This window comes from Micromys minutus (genome assembly GCF_963924665.1).
Source record: "Micromys minutus genome assembly, chromosome: 25".
Classification (NCBI taxonomy): domain Eukaryota; kingdom Metazoa; phylum Chordata; class Mammalia; order Rodentia; family Muridae; genus Micromys; species Micromys minutus.
This window is the reverse complement of record NC_137960.1, coordinates 14,508,837-14,528,403: the sequence shown is the minus strand read 5'-3', so window position 1 is coordinate 14,528,403 and position 19,567 is coordinate 14,508,837. Positions and strand designations below refer to the sequence as shown.

The 19,567-nt window shown below is 46.2% G+C and overlaps 1 protein-coding gene across 3 annotated transcripts in view; it reads right to left on the bottom strand.

The window, feature by feature from the left end:
• BICC1 (BicC family RNA binding protein 1) overlaps nucleotides 1-19,567 on the bottom strand; it is a 204,908-nt gene that overhangs the window by 30,986 nt on the left and 154,355 nt on the right. For all 3 annotated transcript variants that reach the window (XM_080937539.1, XM_080937540.1, XM_080937541.1), the window contains exons 4-8: nucleotides 5,020-5,099; nucleotides 3,235-3,393; nucleotides 2,063-2,116; nucleotides 1,432-1,626; nucleotides 859-1,110 (exon numbers count right to left, since the gene is read on the bottom strand). In XM_080937539.1, the coding sequence (XP_080793665.1) occupies nucleotides 859-1,110; nucleotides 1,432-1,626; nucleotides 2,063-2,116; nucleotides 3,235-3,393; nucleotides 5,020-5,099 (740 nt within the window). The remainder of the gene's footprint in view (nucleotides 1-858; nucleotides 1,111-1,431; nucleotides 1,627-2,062; nucleotides 2,117-3,234; nucleotides 3,394-5,019; nucleotides 5,100-19,567) is intronic.

Below are 19,567 nucleotides of genomic sequence, written 5' to 3'. Positions count from 1 at the left end.
TGCCGGCCCAGAAATATGACTGTCACTATACCCTGACACACACACACACACACACACACACACACACACACACACACACACACACCGGGGTTTCAAATAAACACTGAAGGAGAGAAAGGCCGTAGAGCAGGATGCTTTTGAAAGACACCGTGGGTGTTTTTCTTTTATAGCATTCAAAGTTAATGAGAAAAATAGCATTTTTATTTACAGGATAAATTTATTAAATGGACAAACGTTTTAGAGTCAAGTTTTTAGAGATGTGTGGGTACAACACGGGTTGGCCAGAGACCAACGGCAGGCAGTTTTCTTGACTGTTTTCTCTCCAGCTTTTTTTTTTTCTTTCTTTTATGAACCTGGAGTCAGATTGCCTATCCTGACTGACCAGCAATCTGCAGGGATCTATTTGTCTCTGCCTCTCCAGCCCTGGGATGCAATCTCCACCCTTGCCTTCGACTCAGGTCTTCAGGCTTGTGGTGGAAACTGAGCCGTCCCCTCAGCCTTTGAAGGTAACCTTTAAACCCTATTTCTAGTTTTCCGTTTAAAGTTCAAACTGAGTATCAGGACCCCCATGTCAGGCAAGGTCGCCTTTTGTCCACCACAAAATGCTTGTCGGCAATCTCATCTGTGTTTAGTCTAAGTTAAGAAAAATATTTTTTAAAAAAATCTTGCTTCCCTGCTCAATAAAACGTAGCCTGCGGCAGCCCGTATTCTCCAGTTTTGTTCTGTTTTCTCCTTTTACCAGGAAATTTCTCTGTTTGCCTGGACTTCCAAACTGGCTCCCCAGATACCAGGTTCCCAGAGTCAGAGTTGAAACTCTGTATCCAAAGGAGCTAAAGAAAAAGACCACAGGAGCCTTACCATGAGATACTGCCTTGCCAGGCAGACAGACTCGATGGTGCCCTGGAGGTAGACGGTGGATTTCTTCTGGGGATTGCTGGGGTCGGGAAAGTGGATCTGCGCCCCCGTCCTCTGCATGATGTGTTTCACGTTGCTCCCGTTCCGGCCCATCATGAAGAGGTGGTGCTGGGCTGCTATGTCCAGCTGTGTGCTCACGGGGATGGCGGAGGCCAAGCTTCCCGCGAGGTGTTCCAAGAGCATGGCCGTCCCTTCCTGGCAGAGAAAAGCAGAGAGTTGGGGGTGGGGAGGAGATAGATGGATGGATGGATGTATAGATAGATAGACAGACAGACAGATTGGTAGGGTCAGATCCCCAGAAATTAGAGTTACAAACAGTTGTGAGCTGTCATGTTGGTGCTGGGTATTGAACCCAGGGTCCTTTGGGAGAGCAGCTAAGTGTTCTTACCTACTGAGCCATCGCTCTAGCCCTGAGAGAACTATAAATTTAAGGTCAGCATAAGGATTCCGTCTCCCCTCCCCTAAAAGGCAGAAGCTTTCGTAATCTGTATTTTGAGGTCATTTGAGATCACCAACCTTCACAGCATTAGTGTTATTCTGAGACCCCCGCACTATGACCGTAGCACCATACATTCGAGACCTCTGCTTAAACGACACGGAAATGCTGTACGTCTGTGAGATGTGCTGAATGGAGGGGGTGTTGGGATCTGGGACTGGCTGTAAGATCCCGGCAATCGGTAACTCAAACATCAGCACCAAAGGAAGCAGCTCCTAGAAGAGACCAAAGCAATGGTAAAGCACGACACAGGGAGAGGGGGAGACTGCTCCTCTGTTTTCTTCCAAAGATGGGTTTTTGAGGCATGAACTGCCTTCATGGGAGGCCCGGGCCCCAACATAGTGTGTAACCTTTCTTAAAAGCCTCTATCTGATCACCGAGTCAGGAGAAAGTCAGAGCCTTTCCACCGAGCTCCCAATGGAGATGCGTTTATCAGTAAACCTAGACCGTTGTAGTCTAAATACTGATAATGCCTCCAGCAGAGGCCAGACAGCAGAGGCTGGAGTGCTCCCAAAGGCGCCCTGCGCCACTGTCTCTCCTACTTCCTGAAATGGGACTTGGTCACCAAACGGCAAACGATGCCATTTCAGCCCCCTCGTTAAGTCAACGTGGTGCGCATGCGTGAAAGAGCCCAGAGATGAGCGCAGTTACCCGGATCCTCGCTCGGGCCGATTCTACTCCTGCCGGCTGTCCTGCTATAGACACCTGCGAAATAGAGAGAGCAAGCCTTTACTCCACCATTCACGCCCCGCCTGCCTTCCTGGAGAGCCGCACCCTCCCCGCTGAACTTGGGGCATGGGGCCTCCTGGCCAAGAAGCCTCAGTCCAGACCGTCAAACCAGAATTTGATTTTAATGAGACCTGGCCATTGATCTACCTCATCCTTGGACTTACCCACAGCCAACAGCTCCCGGGAAGTCATTCCGACCCTTTTATCAATACTTGTATCCACAGCCTCTTCCCCTTTTGTTTAAAGTCTCTCTCTGTCACTGTGTGGAGTCCATATTAACAGCAACGGTGTGGACCCATAAGCCTCCTTCCTCCACACCAGCGGACAGATAATCACAGCTTTAGTCCCGGGCTCCAGCTTTCTCCATAGATCCCTGGGCCTCGCCATGACCGTCTTATGATGGGTAACAGAACCATCTTGTCACAGCGACCACCGGGTATCCTGAATAACGCCTGTGCCTTTAACCAAGGCTTTCGACCTAGGCCGCATATACATCCCAGCGTAAAACTGCTCTCTGATTTACCCCTCAGCACTGACAGAACCCCATCACGGGACCAGCCGAGAGGACAGAACATTAGTATGCACTCGTCAAAGACTGGAAGTGCTTGTGTGTGGGCCTGTGACTGCCAAAGCGAAGCATCAGCATCATCAGCATCAGCATCAGCATCATCATCAGCATCATCATCATCAGAGCAGCAGCAGTAGTGACTGTGCCTAGGCAAACACAGCTGTGCTCCCGACAGTGTGAGGAAGAGAGCACCTATCTGTGCACTTCCTCTTAGATGGCGACCTCAAGGGCCACTTTTATAACTGTGTGGCTAGAACCCACAAACTCCCAGGCAAGACAAGCCTAATATACCCTCTCAGATCTTTACAGTGGTCTTTAGAAACTACCCCATCCCTTGATATCTACTATTTAGAGAAGCATAGCTCTACAACTCATCCCTGGACCAGCGGAGTACCTCAGCCTCCTGGGGAGCGGGGGAGCCCACCAGACACAACACCTGCCATCTCCAGATCCCTCTGGTTGCCCTTGCCCTATCTCTCAGACGGGGATCTGCATCCTGAGACTCGGGGTGCAGAGGAGCAGTCACCTGGTTACTCTTTTCCGCCTGGTTGTTCCTGTTGGAGTCTGGGAAGTGGATGTGGCAGCCCGTGTCTTCCATCACCTTTTTAATGTTGTTTCCGCCCTTGCCGATGACGTGGGAGTGCTCTGTGTGCGAGACATCCATCTTCAACGTGACGCGGTTGCTCTGCGCAGAAGCAGGGTTATATCCCGAGGTGTTAACACCACCAACGACTCTGCCCTTACCGCACCCCAGCCTTCCAGATCCAATACATGTTGAGAAACTACAGATTTCTTAACGGGATGGGTACCGACCTAACACATTCCTATCCGTTTCTTCCTTAAGAAATCTCGTTTTAGGATAAAAAAAAATTTTTTTTTTTAACTGCAGCGCTTTGGCAGAAGATCCTCTCTTAAATGTAGTCAGTTGTGACGGTAAATAAATTATTCAGTTTTTTTTTCCTTTTAAAGGCATTATTCACGAAACTGTTTGAATAGCTGGAGAGAGATGAAAGTGTGGTCACGTGACTAACGATGCCGTGTTGGGCATCGAACCTGTGATGAGGAGGGATCAGGACAAGTAAAGCCCCCACTGAGATCACACACGCCGACAACACGTGCTATCCGAGTTCCTGCACACGGGCGCGCCTGTGCTGCTGCCTGCCCACGGGAAGTGGAGAACTCATAAGAACGCCGGCCCTGGCACGAATAGATGAACCCCAATCAGAGGTTCAGTTACCTTAAAGAAAGTGTAAAATCCCAAGTCATGGGGAAAAAAAGGCGGTGGTCAAACTGGCATCCAAATGTTTAATTCTGAGATATTTAATCGAATGCTCTGAGGGCCGATGTAAAATTTTTTGAATGTTCGAGACTGTTAATTGCATTCCTGAACAGTAAGACTCAGGATATTAAAATATCGGTCATTTCAAAACCTTCAGAAATCAGCAATCTTTGACTTGTGCCCAAAAAATATTTTTATTCTGAAGCTTAACTTCTTTTACTTTTAACTTTTGAAATACAGGAAAGTATCCCCCTTTTTAGAGAAGGGGGATAAAAAAACCTAAGCTACTTAAAAATTACAAGGTAAATAATTCTTAAAAAAATTTTTTTAAATGAACAAAGATAAACCCAGAAAAACAAAAGACCCACAGGGCAAGATCAGAAATATTTCAATAAAATATTAAGTAGTAAGGAAAACTAAGAAGCTGGAACCACAGCCTGGAATGGAACCACCTCCCCAGTCTCCAGCTTTGAGATGCTGGCCAAATTATTTGTCATCTCTGTTATTATCTGTATAATATCTGTATGCAGCCAGGGCTTCGGGTGTGCTTAAAGAAACGACATGACATCACAATGAGTGTCAGCTCACACTTCAGCCTCTGTCATCTTTCCTCTGTATGTGTAGTCAGTGGGCTGAGCCTCCCATTCATTTGGGCCAATCGAGAGCACACACAGATGCTCGCCCAGGGCTATGGGGCTCCTATGACCTCAGAAAAGCAAAGGGACTCACTTCTATCATCTTTGTTACTTATGTAGCACTAACTAGGGCCGATGTGTCTTTCTGAAGACGGTGTATATGTGCAAACATATACATGCACATGGAGACATATATATATATATATACATATACATATATATACACATGTGTGTATACATAATTACTTGATATGACAGAAACTATTCATACTAAGCAGTTTCTCCATCCCCTTCCCCCACCAGAATCACATGCACCTTCCAAACTTTCCTAATTTCTTTTCCCCGGTTCTCCCTTCTCCACGTGGCTCTTAGGCACCAGTTTGGAGTGTTCACTTACTTTTGTGTCTAAGACAGCCATGATCATTTCTTTGGCTTCTTTCACATCCTCTTTCTTCCCAGAAACCTTGATGTGGGGATCTGGAAAGAACCAGAAGAAAGGCTTACTTGAGACTTCACACCTCCCTCAACCGTCCGGTTTGGGACGGATTCCACAGTATGAAACACTGCACAATAAACTCTGAAGCTGCCGCACGGCGTCTGTGTGATCACTACAATCACATGCATAGGAAAGTATCCAGCATGTGCTTTTATCAGTGTCCGCCCCCCTTCTGAAAGCTGGATGAGACATTTACTTTCAGCCTCTGCGTAATACGCAAATCGTACCACTGCAAAATAACATGAGGTACTCAGGAATTTGACTTGTGAATTGAATTCCCGCTATATTCTTGGCCCCATCCTAAAGATAATAGGGTAATTTGCCTAACCCAGCAATAGTTTTGTGAAGGCTTTTTACCGAGAAAACCAATGCAGTAACAGTAACCTGCCCTAGAAAAGTGGATTTTATAGGACACAGAGCTGGCCCTGTGATGCAATCTCTTCCCACTTTGTCCACCATTTAAACCCTGATGATTTATTACAGAAAACATCTTCATGGGTCAACTCTCACAGAACAACCAAGTCCACTCGGGAATAGTTCATATCTATCCAGAGTTCATTTTGAGCGACTCACACACAGCGTGATTTGTTTATTGAGCTGGATAGTAACTAGGGAAGTGTTCAGTCATCCAAGAGGGTTTCCTGATTGCCTTCACTAGGCGGTGGACCTCAAGGCACACACAGGATGTATTGGTAAAGCACACAAGGAGCTTGAGTGATACACAAGGAGGCTTCACAACATTTTCTCAGGCACTTTACACGCGATAACTGATGGCTGTATGAAGGAGAATGAAATACAAGCTCTGAGGACTGGAGAGCAGATGCACTTGGGGAGACAGACGCCTGTCGCGTTCACTAAGAGGAACAGGAGTGAAGGCCAGACACCGCTGGGACTTCCCAGCAGAGGGAGGGTTCTGTCCAAGTGTTCTGGTCCAGGTGTGTTGCCCTGTCGCTAAGGTTGAAGTCTGATGTTAAGGAACAGATCTGAGGTCTGTGCAAAAGGGTGGACTTGCTGTAAGCTGGGACGCCCTCTTCTCTGAGGGAGCTGGATCCCTGACCCCATGCTGACTACCTGAGGAATGTCACATAACCCTGCAAGTAAGATTCCAGGAATGCCTCCCCATGCTAATGAGGCATCTCAGAAGCCTTAACCTTCAGCCATTGACCTGTGCCCCCCAACCCCCAGATATTCTCACCCCCTTCCTCAAAACTAGAGAACCGTTGGTTCACCCCTAATAAAGTATATTTGTACAAGCCCACCCCATATAGAAGTAAACGCTCAAGCCAAGATGGGCTCAGAGAGCTGTTCCTTGATGTTCATTGAAGAGAAGACTTTCTCACTCCCTCCCTCCCTGCCCCCAAGGCACTCGTGGACTGGGATTCTGTGTGATCAGGACTTGGCTTCATCCTTCCTGTGGCATGCAGTGGCATGTAGACACCTCGAGAGGCAGAAATCAAGGACACTGAACAACGAGGGTGTGTTTCCATTTCTCCTTCACTGAGTTCCCAGAATTTAGCAATCTGGGTGTTCTGACACCTTATAGGCCAGCATGGTGCAGGTAAAGTCCATGGGGTAAGCGGAGGGTCCTCTGCCCATTTGCATTAGTGATAAATGTCAAGAAACAGATACTTTGGTTATGATCATCAATGTGTCATAACCATGGCCAGTGAATTAATTCCCTGAGTCCTTTCTGTCCAGTACAGGATAGAAATCCATAAATATTTAGGCACCTTCCACAAACCACCAAGCCTTTTTTTCTTTCAAAGCAGGAACCAACCAGGATAAGGACCCAAAATCACTGGGTCTGGATTATACCTGAACTACATATGTCTCCCCATGTTGGGATCCCTCCAGGGCCAGCCTACCTCACAGGCCAATGTCCGTGCCATGCTGAACACATCACAAGGTTTGAGATGCAACTTGTCAATCTGGGGGAGAGGCCAGGGAAAGGAGGAGAAGAAAAACCCATGTTCTTAAGACTACTCAACTCCTCTGACCAGGATATGAGACCACAGCTGGCTGTAAACCACTTAGTCACCCCTTCATTGGTTCCCTGCCCTTCTCTGCCCTGTCCCCTCTACTACCTCTGTCTGGGTTTCTCCTTATCCCTGTATCTTTTTAGCCTCATCTCCGATGTTTGCAAGACTTTAAGGTCACTCAAAACTTTCTAAAAATGTCTTTCATAGGCTGTAAGTTTAGGGAAACTAAAAGCAAGGCGCAGGGATGGCCACCCACCACAGTCTAGGAGAGAACCCGTTTTCTTATCTTCAGTGATCCTGACTGATCATTTCTCAATTCTCAATGCCTCCTGCCCAGGCCCAGCTTGATCTTTTTCCTTTTAATTTAATTTTTTATTGGATATTCTCCATATTTACATTTCAAAGGTTATCCCCTTTCCCACCACTTCCATCCCCCTCCCCTTCCACTTGTTTCCATAAAGGTACTACTCCCTCTCCTAACCACCCTTTCCATCTCAGCACCTTGGCATTCCCCTACACTGGGGAAACAAGCCTTCGCTGGACCAAAGCCTCTCCTCCCACTGATGCCAGACAATGCTGTCCTCTGCTACAAGTGCAACTGGAGCCATGGGTCTCTCCATGTGTGCTCAATGGTTGGTGTTTTAGTCCCTGGGAGCTCTAGAGGGTTTGGTTGGTTGATAATGTTGTTCTTCCCATGGGGTTGCAAACCTTTTCAGCTCCTTCAGTCCTTTCTCTAGCTCTTTCATTGGGGTCCCCGTGTTCAGTCCGATGGTTAGCTGCGAGCATCCTCATCTGTATCTGTATGACTCTGGGAGAGCCTCCGATGAGACATCTTCGATCTTTTCTCTGTATCTGCTAGCTAACGCTCACCATGCTCCCCTAAAGATGTCTACACGAGTCATTCCTCCAGAATGCTGCCCACATTCAGTTTCCAGTCTCAGCTGTCCTCTGCTTGGCTTCTCGTTTCTGCTGATCCTCTGAGAACCCTACGACCATGAGGCCTGAAGAACCTGATGCTCCTCACAACACGTATGAGCCATGCCCACTCACTGTATAGGCTTATCCAGAGGACTCTTAAATCCACAAAGAAAACCACATCAATCCGGAAGAATGTTTGTTGTAATCGCTATGCACTGGTCTGACAAAAGTGACAAAACCGATTCTGAAGAATATAAATAAGTATTAATTACACACACACACACACACACACACACACACACACACACACACCCTTCATGCAAGGTATGTTAACTTGTAAACCCCATTACTTCCCAGCCTAGATAAACACATTAAAATTCTTATACACCTGCACCTGTAGAGAAGCAGGCACATTCCATTTAGGGATAATTTGGTTATCAACCTCCTTCCCAACAACAGAACAATAAGCAAGCAAGCAAGCAAACAAACAAACAAACAAAAAACCCAAAAACAACAACCAGGAAAAAAAACAATACAAAAACAAAAACTCAACAGCAAAATTGGAAGTGAACGGGCACCACCTAGTGGTCAGAAAGTGAGTTATTATTCAATACAAGCTACGTAGGTGCAATGTTTCCAAACCTCAACTCTCTAGCTCTTGTTGGAAAATGGCCCTTTGATTAGCCAAGCTTAAAAGAAACAGAGCAAACCAAACACTACCACACTGGGTGACCGGCCTGAGATGGCTAGGGCCATTCTCCTTCACACGGAACACACGTGCGAGATGCCTGCTTCTATCCCGAACAGAGCCTCACTTATTCCTTGCCATGCCTGAGAGCCAGCCAGTACCTGGTGAAGATTTCAGTTTAAGATGGTGTAAAATCACAGGGGATAAACGTTGCATTCCAATCCACCCTGGAGACACTTGAGGGTGAGTCAGAGTATTAACCCCACTGATAAGCACATGAATGAGGCATCGGCTGGGAAGCATCAAGAGGCAGATAAAGGAACCAAGTGCATAGTTCTCCCTTCCTCAAACTTAGTTACTTCGAGGTAAAAATCCCAATGGCATTTCCTATTCTTCATCAGCTCACACCTCAGGTTCCCATATCATGCTGTTCTTGGTTTGGTCACCTTAGAAATGAATCACCCCCAGCTTATGGCTTCCTATGACAGAGAGCTGTCAGTTCATTCCATGGCACTATGGGTGTGAACCACTTGAATAACACTAGGGATGCTATAAGCCAAGCAAGTCATCCATCCCCACCGCGCTACTGAAAAGACTAGCAGCTCTCTATTATCGAAAATGTCTGTATGGAAGAGGCTCTAGATAGCTTAACCTCTTATCGGCCCCCACAGTCTCACTCCGAGGACACCACTCCAATGCAGAGCCAAGTACACACATGGGGGTCCCCACACCACTTGGCACTCCAGGCTGCCTCTAAGAACTCAGGTGTGGTTCAGTCCCACTGCCCCTGTTGCTTCTGTCTTGGGTGGATACAACCACTCCGGCATGTTCCATTCCTCCACTGCCTGGCACAAACATGACTCCAAAGCCCAGAGGTTTTTCATGCAGGTTTATATATTAAATTCTCAGCCCACAAACCCTCTACACAATAAGCTTACATCCAATGAATAAAGATACAAACTGCCCTTCTATATGAGATAAAACGACCTATAAAATTTCTTTAAAATATTCATATCTATCTATCGACAATTAAGTTCACCTGGATCTACATCCTTCTTGAGCTCCATCTTGATTCCTCCTCTCCTCTCCACCTCTGCTCCTCAACTTTGCCCCATCCATCTGTCTAGTGTCTAATCATGTATTGCCTTAACATAAATCTATAAGGTCTCTTCATTTCCCCAGGTGACCATGTACCTTGGGCTCCCCCACAGCATTCTAAATTTCAGCTATTTTGATCCTCGTATTGGAGGCGTTCGAGAGTCTTGGTTTTCAGACTCAGATTACACCCATCCCCTCCTGACTTTTGGACGCGCCACCTCCCCTGGAAGGGAGGAGACTGGACAGCAACCACTCTCATCAGAGGAATGAAACTGTGCTGGGTTGCGTACACCACAGAGGGAAAAGAGAGAAAGCAGGCCTTCCCTGCGGAGCTCGGTGCCTTTCAGGGAATGTTCTGATGGATTCCATCTGTGAGTTCATAGACGCCGACACTGGTTCGTGTGAGAACATCTCAAAAACATGTGTTCAGTGGACAATTTCAAATTGAGGTGCTTCCTGAACCTACTCTTCAGCTTTGTTGAGCTTTTAGGATGATGGTGCTGGCCTTTGCTTCCATCCCTGGACTTCCGGTTGCACGGACACCCCTGGAGACATGATGTAATATGAACTACCACTTTCCACAGAAAACCTCCACAACAACTACATCAGTCCCAACTAGCTGAGTCCTGTCTTTGTGACTGAGCACTGTTGAAGGCAAGTGTTACCCTAATATACCCCAAAATTCAGTATTTTTTTAAAACAGATTTTAAATTTGATTTTATGGAGTACACTGTAACTCTCTTCATGAACACCAGAAGAGGACATCAGATCTCATTATAGATGGTTGTGAGCTACCATGTGGTTGCTGAAAATTGAACTCAGGACCTCTGGAAGAGCAGACAGTGCTCTTAACTGCTGAGCCATCTCCCCAGCCTCTAAAATTCAGTCTATTATTCAATATGTTCTTTAGAGACAGACAAGACAACCACTTGTCTGTCTGAGTCCACCCTTTGCACTCACAACATTCCCCCCAAAAAGGTGATCTTTGTAGAGCCCACATCCTGACCTGAAAGCATTGGTAAATTTTACCAAAGCACCCAACTAGCCTTAAACTCACAGACCCTCACACCCTCAGTGTGAGGGATTTTCTCCTGGCTTGGATGGTTTTTGTGTGTGTGTGTGTGTGTGTGTGGTTTAACTTCTTGAATACCTCTGAACTCTGTCACCATCCCGGCTAGCTAACAGGAGCTGGGGGTGGAGTAAGGGCTAGCCTGTCCAGGATTGGCCAGTGTGAAATCTATTGTCACCAACACTAATCACCCAGTTACTAAATATGGTAATTTCTTTTTTTAAAAAAATGGAGTATTATGGTGGTTTGAATGTGAAATGTCCCCCACAGGCTGATAGATTTGAACACCTGGTCCCCAGCAGGGGGTGCTGTTTGGGAAGGGAAGTAGAAATTTCTGGTTTCTTTGGAGACTCAGTTGTGCGATGTGATGTTCTTCTGGAAGCTGTCTTATGCTGAGGCAGACATGATATTTGGGAAGTGTGTAAGTATATAACTCAACAACAGTGAATGGTGCGCTGGCATTGGTTCACCTTGCAATGCTCTGCTGGTCTTTGCTTATCCCGACTTGGTAGAGAGGAAGGCGCCAGAGAATTTCTCACGGTATTCCGGCTGCTTCTTCCTGCTTCTACTGGCTCATGCTGATTCAGTGGAGCCTTGCAGTTTCTTCTAGATCAAGTCGCTGCTACTGATTTATGTTTGGAATCACCCCAAGGAACTACTAAGTAGGTCCACATTCCCCTCATCCTACTAAAGATCTTTCTCCCCTAACTTTGGTCAGTGAGCTAGAAGGGAGGTTGAAGTGCTTAAGAACCCTTAATAAATCAAGATTTGAAAAATCCAAGTCTACGGAGAAGGTTGTGGATCCTTGAGAGGTAGAGCTTGAGGGAGGAAGGATGTCACCAGAGCCTCGCCCCACTTGGAGGTCACTCTCTTTCACCTTGTGTTCAGTGTTGACAACACAACCTCTCTCCTGCTTCCTCTACCTGCCTGCTGCCAGTGTGGACTCCCCCAATGGAGCCATCAGCTAAAATCAACTCTTCCCTCCCTCAGATGCTTTTGTTTGTAAGTCTCAATTTTGGGTGTCTAAATATCCATACAATGAGATTCCTAAGGCATGGGGGCAAATATAAGCATCATACATACCGGCTTCATATGCTGATTGTTTGTGCCACCTTTTGCATGCTTGCCTTAGAGAGCAACCATCGCACCAGGCTACATACAGTGGCACTTTGTGCTTCGGGTTATTGAGACAGCCCCCAAGGAGATCTGAATGTCGAAGCATTTCAGACTTAAGTTTCCAGAGTAGGTGGGTAGGAGATTGGGTGCATTCTAGATGATGTAATCATAGCAAATTTTTAATTCTGGAGAACCTATATGAACAAGGCTGTGGGGCCTTAAGCATGATGTTTTATAAAAACAAAACAAAAACAATACATATCAAGGAGCAGAAGAGGCCCCGGGTGCCCACTGACCTCAGAGTGGGAGTCAGGAAGAGCTGGGATACTACACACAGAACATCCAACTTCTAACGTCAGCCCAGATCTTTTCATATGTGATGAAAATATCTGGGTTCCTGAGTCAATTCTAGGGTAGCTACTAACAGGCTCTGTAGGAAAGTCAGTGAGAGACTCTGGAACACTGGGGAAGGGGGTTAAGGGGCGAAAGGGAGGGGGTGAGAGTGGCAGAAAGAGAGAGAGAAGGGGAGAGGGAGGGAGGGAGAGAGGAGTAACACAGAAAGGGGAAACAGAAAAGGGGAGGATAAATGCAGTTAACGTGGCACTATGCTTGAATACTCAGGTGCCCACTGGGTCCTGACTGCTGTTGTTTTTGTTGCTGTTGGGGTTTTAATGATTGCTGCCCAGCTGGCAGAACTGTCTAGGGATCTGTGAAAACTTAAATGGAGCAAAGAGATCAAGGGTTTAGAACTCTGGAGTATGTTACCCCTTGCTCCCCCCTGTAAGCTCTCTCTGCTTCTGATCCACAGTGATAAGAACAGCTACCTACACACACACACACACACACACACACACACACACTGAGGTAAATATTATGGGGGGCGTTCTACCCCAGCATTGATAATTTAGTTCCCAAAACAAAACCTTTATAATAAGTCTTAATGGCACTAGAGCTGAGCAGACCTCAGCCTTCTAAGTTATTTTGTCTACTTCCCTATCAATAACCCTGAGTTATGACTCGCCACGTTCTGCCTGGGCCGCTCCTACTCCAACTGGCCAGGCCTGCATGGCCTTGTTCTTGAGATCCACCTACCCCATGGCACCTTCTTCCCTCTCCTCCCTTCTCCTGGTCTCTGCCTACCTCTCTTCTTCCCAGCTACGGGGTGTAGACATCTTTATTAACCAATCATGGATTACTTGAGAGGGCAAGGTTTACACAACAAAAGCTGGTGTAATTGTGAGAATCTCTTCCGCTTGAGGCAATTAGACTTTGGGATATAGAATTTAGCCTTATAATACATAGTAAGAGACCAAACCTCAACACACACACACACACACACACACACACACACCCCTCCCTCTCCCTCCCTTTCTGTCTCCCTCCACTAAGTTGCCCTCAGGAGCTCTGGGGACACCAACAGGAAAAGGTCTTGGTCAGACAGCTAAGCTTCCTTATGAAGCTAAATTGCTTTACTGTGGAGTAATACTATTATATCTTTAAGACCCCTATTAAAAGTTATTTTTATTATTTTTAATTGCAGGTTTATGGTGCGTGCCTGGCATGGAGGAGTGACTACACCCCCTGCAGCCGGACTAACAAAACTGCTTCGGAGTCTCTGACACACGGGTGCAGAACACTGACCTAGGGTCCCGTGCGGGGCCCACACAGTCCTCACCTCTGGATCATATAATGCTCTTGAACTAACCTAAACTTACCTCAACTAACTCGATATCTTTAGTTTGCAGTTCCTTGCTGTCTTGTTCTATGTAGTTTATCTAACCTCTAAGGTATTTCCAAGAACCCCAGTGCTAATGTGCTGGCACAGTGCCCTCTGCCCCAGTGAGGGAGGGAGAGCAGCCTGGAGATCTTGGCGTGGATCAGCAGCTGGTGTGGATCAGCAGCTGGCTGCCTAAGCCACAGCCTGGCCTCCTCTTCTGCCTTATTCACTAATGTGTGATTTTGTATCAAAGTAGATGAAAAACAGAGCTTCACCCTGCTGGTGTTTCCCCGAATAATGTGCTTTGTAAGGCACCAAACAAACGTATTATGTCTCATGGGCTGACGGGATTTGGCTTCGAACTTTCCTTGAACCAAGTCACAGCTGAGATGTCACTGACCCCTGTCTCTTGATTTGATTGCTTTTCCTTTATGTTGGCCAGCCACTCTTCTGGTGAGCAACATTGGTAAATTCAACTTGAGAACAACCCATGGCTGCTCACATTCACTGTGGAACAAGTATGTTTCTCTCTAGCCTCCTCAGAGACAGACTGGAGCTTTTAGTTAGGGTTTCTATTGCTGTGATAAAAACACCATGACCAACAGTAGCTGGAGATGTTTGTTTTAGCTTATAGGTTTAAGTCTATCACTGAGGGAAGTTGGGGCAGAAACCTGAGGCAGGAGCTGATGCAGAGGCCATGGAGGGGTGCTGCTTATAGGCTCATTCTTCATGGTTTGCTCTGCCTGCTTTCTTACAGGACCTAGTACCACCAGCCCAGGGGCGACACGGCCCACAGTGAACTGGCTCCTCCCAGCCCAGCGGTGGCACCGCCCACAGTGAACTGGCTCCTCCCAGCCCAGCGGTGGCTCCGCCTACAGTGGTCTAAATCTATCCACGTCAATCATTATCAAGACAATGAACTACAAGTTAGCCTATAGGCTGATCTTAATGAGGCCTTTTCTCAAATTGAAGTTCCTCTCTGATTGTTCCAGCTTTTATCAAGCTGACAAACAGCCAGGCAGGACATTTGCTTTCTAAAACAAAAACTTTTCAGGGGCTGAGGAACTTATCAACATCTCACTTTCATCAAAAAAAAAACGATAGAAAATCTGAGCTGACTGACCCCAACTACAGATGAACTGAACAGGCACACCGTAGTACAGAGCCTAGGAACCCCAATAAACTGAGTCGGGGACCTCTTAACAGATGTTCAGGGTAAGGCATTGCCCTCCTTCCCTACCTCGGTTTAATACAAATATATATATATATATTACCACCTTAATAGCCAACAGGAGAGCAAAATGCAGTCTACAAACAGATATACTTTAAATTCAGAACCCTAGTTTGCATGAAAATAATGCTCCTACTAATGTCCTTTTGTCTAAACCCAACAAAGCCCCAAGCTGAGCTCCTTTGTTTTTGGAAGGATAATGCTTAAACTCTGAGAAAGAACGTTTGAACTCAGGAAGTCAAAAGAGAAAGCACCCAGAAAGGATCTTAGGGCAATTTAACTCAATTGTTCACCTCTGCTTAGAAACAGATATCCCTGCCACCAGAACTTTGAGCAAGTTTTAGCTTTAAGGAAAAAAAAAAAAAAAAAAGGAAAGGGTGAGAGGTATATCCGTGCACCAAAGATGGCGCCCATAGCTATGAGCCTAAGGAGACTCAAAGGTAGCTTGAGAGGACGTCAGGCCTTTTGTGGATGAAACACCAGTTTCTCAACATGGTGACTAAGATTTGGAAATATAAAGATGTCAATACACAATTCTTTTCTCCACCAGCCTCAAAACTTCAGGGGAAAGGAAGCAGGAGAGGGAGGGAAGAGCCATGAGGTCATCACATGTCTCCCACAGGGACGTCCCAAAGCTGTGTGCTCCAAAGCAGAGCTACGGGGACTCGGAGAAACCTAAAAATAATCTCAGAGAACAACAGAATGCAGACCAAATATTAGGCAGAATCAGGGCACACCGGCAGAAATAATCAGCAAGAGATGTCTTCGTGGAGTGTGAGAACGGAAATCAGAGGAAAGGGCTATATTGTATGAACCATCCTATTCCAGGTGACACAAACTAACCCCAGTCCTAACCTTAGAGATGCCATGCAGGTGGGAGACGGGTGTTTAACACGTGCAAAGCTGCAGAGCCAGGAGAAGAGAAGGAAGTTAGAAACAGAACTGGGGGCTGTGGAGAGATGGCTCAGTGGTTAAGAGCACTGACTGCTCTTCCAGAGGTCCTGGGTTCAATTCCCAGCAACCACATGGCGGTTCATGACCATCTGTAATGGAATTGATGCCCTCTTCTGGTGTGTCTGAAGACAGCTACAGTGCACTCACATATATGAAATAAATAAATAAATCTTTAAAAAAAAAGAAACAGAACCGGACTCGAGGTTTTGGCACCGGCTGTCTATATTCCAGAGATAAGGAAGAGGATTCTGGGAAGAGGGGGTTGAGGAAGCCAAGTGTCAGAAGGAAATCTGGAAACATCAGAATGGGGGTGTCTGCACATGGGTCATAATGAGGTCACTGCACATTCACTATGTAAAGACAGGCCACATTAGTGAGGGGGACTATGTCCAAGACACGCAAAGTGGTGTTTGAAAAATCGTCGAAATGACCTGGGGGAGGGGTATGGCAAAGATAGCCATCCAGACTGAATACAGGCCATCCAGAATGCAATGGAATCCCATTCTGACCTCAGAGGCCCTCCTAATGAGGGAGGGAGGGACACAGGCCTAAGCCAGGAAAGAGTCTCCTCAGGAAACTACTGAGATTACAGCAAGTTATGAGCGCAGATCTAAGAGCCAGAAATGACCAGTGCTCACTCTCTCCAAGGAAGACAGGTCACCATGTGTATGGCAGGCCCCAGGGGTCTGAGCACAGCAAAGCACTGTAATCCACAGCCAAGGAAGACGCATCTTTTAACAGCATCTGGGGCTGTTCACAAAACATCTGACACACAACTGCTGGCTGTCCTTACAGAATAAGGGGATACCCGCAGGAGGCCAGCAAGTCCTGTGAAAGGACATGTGACACCACACACACATACATACACCATACACACCACACACACACACACACACACACACACAACCCAGAAAATGAACAAGAATTCCCCCCTGTCACTTCTGAAAAGAAAGAGACAATTTCTCTCTTCACAGAACTTTGATAAGTCAATTTGAAAGGCTTTAATGATCCCATGGGGACACAAGGGGAGGCTATGAATAAATAATTCAGTGGGAAGATGGCAGTTATATAAGTGTGGATAAAACCAACCTTAAATCATTGTATTGCTAAAAATCAAGAAAAATATACTTTAGATAATTTTACAGACAGCAAAGTCTCCCTCTTACATTCTTCATGAAGTTGCATATTGCTATAAAATGCCTGGCGTAATTTGGAAACGTATGTAAGGATTTCGAGTATTATTTCCTTTAAAGGACACACACATATTGAGAAGAAAGCAACCATATTAATAGTGATTACTTCTAAGTGTCAGGATCACAGGTATAATTTATCCGACACTCCAATCTCTTGTGTATTTTCCATCAGAAACTAAAATATTCACACGTGAGAATTCAGAGGGTGCTAATCACTCCGATTACAAGCTCAGACTGGTAAAAGAAAAAATTATGCATTTAACTCAGAGCCTTTGCTTTTGCAGGCACACTCTTGCCAGGATCCCTTTAAAAACAGAGACCTTAAAATGTTAAGGGTGAGGCCAGACAGCTTTCTCTGCAGCACAACTTTGCAAGGGGCTTTGTGCCATGCCCGTTGTCAGCTTTATCATCTGGCATTTGTTGTGGGTTGCTCTGGATAACTCACAAAGATGCTGGAAACCGGAGTCCTCCCATGAAACTGAGCAAGAATATTTGAGGACGGGATTAGCGTCACTCGAGAACTCTCGGTCTGAACAGAGTAAAGAGATTGGAGAAGGCCCTGTGCTTATGGCCTCTAGGAACTATACCAGGAACTCTTTCAAGCAGCTGCATCCACATCTCTTTGTCTTTAGCACAGTTTCTTAATCCCTCAAAAGCAAGAGCAGGATGGGATGAAGAGAGGGTGCCTATTGTATTCTTTCTGTGAAAAAAAAAAAGTTCCAATCTTTTTCTTGTTCTCCCCCATCGTGGCCCTACCTAAGGGACATTTGGGAAGTCACACTTTACTATTGGCCTCTGTGTCTGGGAGGCACCTATGAATGTGTGTTAGCAAGAGCCTGAAAGGATGGTGCCTTTCTAAGGGAGGAGTCTCAATGGTGACCTCTGAAAAGATCAATGGCTCACCTTCACAGAGGTGTCCCATGCTTGGTGGTGGCACCTGGTGATGCTCTAAATGGCCGTTCTGGGGTGCTCTGGGCTCTGCAATGCTTCAACCTCTCCTGGAGCTACAGGCATGCACACATGACCTCAGTTCCACTGAGAAGTCCCTTGCCATGGGTCCCCTGTGATGGTCTCACCCAAGTTCATGTCTTCATCTATCAGTACCCATTGGCTCGCTGCCTCTGCCGGTTTTTCTGTAAGCAGTGCTTTGGTAGAGGTAAGTTGCAGCTCACTCTCCTTCCCTGCTGAGCTGTGAGGCACTGTTTACCTGCCCCTCTCCTTCCTTCAGGAAGTGTTGCAGGTGCTCGGAGTGGCCTGGTATGGGGGGGGGGGGCATTCTCTATTTGCCATTGACTCTTTTCGAGCACAAACATCTGGGAGGTGAATTCTCGGCTCTACATAGGTTAAGATGTATATTCCCAGGGCCACCAAGATCGCTCTGAGGGTAAAGATGCTTACCAATAAGGCTGAGGATCTGAGTTCTGGGACCCAACGTGGTAGGAGGAGAAAACAGAGTCCCGAAAGTTGTCCTCTGACCTACACACACACACACACACACACACACACACACACACACACACACACACCATGGCCCCCGTGCATGGCATTTGCCCACCCGCACAAAGTCAATAAAGAAATGTAATGTTGAAAATGAGAAAAATAATTTTATCCTATAGATCTTAGTAGATGCTCCTTTGCAAAGACTGATTCCTTCCAACTTAGTCGCTCTACAGGACTTCATCTCCCCACAGAGTAGAAATACCAATTCAGTCTCTTGCCTGTCTCTGCCCTACCTCCAACATACTGCAGGCGCATTTTCTTCATATGCTTATTGCTAGAAACATCCTGGCACTTCCAGAAGTTCCCTGATAAGTGTGTTGCAATGTGTATACGACCTCTGAAAAATGTGTGGGCTCAACGGTATTTTGAAATCGCTAATCGTTCCTTGGCTCCCTACAACTCTAACCTCTAAAGGCACTGACGGGTATGTTCCCTCCAATGGACACCCACAGTATATTAAATATAGAAACATTGCTTTATGAGCCAACTTCAAATCTATTCAAGGGAGACGGGTGTAACTACTGATTCAGCCTGTTTCAGATGGAGGATGCTGATGGGTTCCTCTGGGAAGCGTGCAAACTTGCCTATAATCGCACTTAGAGATAGGACACATGGGTTAGTACATTTTCCTAAGTAGATCTACCTGTCAATCAAGCTAAGAAGGCTGTGTCTCAGCTTGTGAAATAGAACTAGCTAAAGACAGTGTGGAAGATATGAAATCTCTCAAGGATATTTTAAAATATAATTACAGCGACTATATTGATTTTTTTTTTACTGTCCTCCTTTGCACTTTTGTAAAACAAATATGTTATTTTTAAATCGTGTTGAGAATTACATATATTTATAACAGGAACTATGACCCTAACTACTCCCCATTTCTCTCCCTCAAACTTCCCCTATGTCTTCCCAACATGCCTCTTCCCAGCTTCATGGGTTCTTCAGGCTCTTCTCCTCCTCTTCCTCCTCTTCCTCTTCTACCTCTTCTT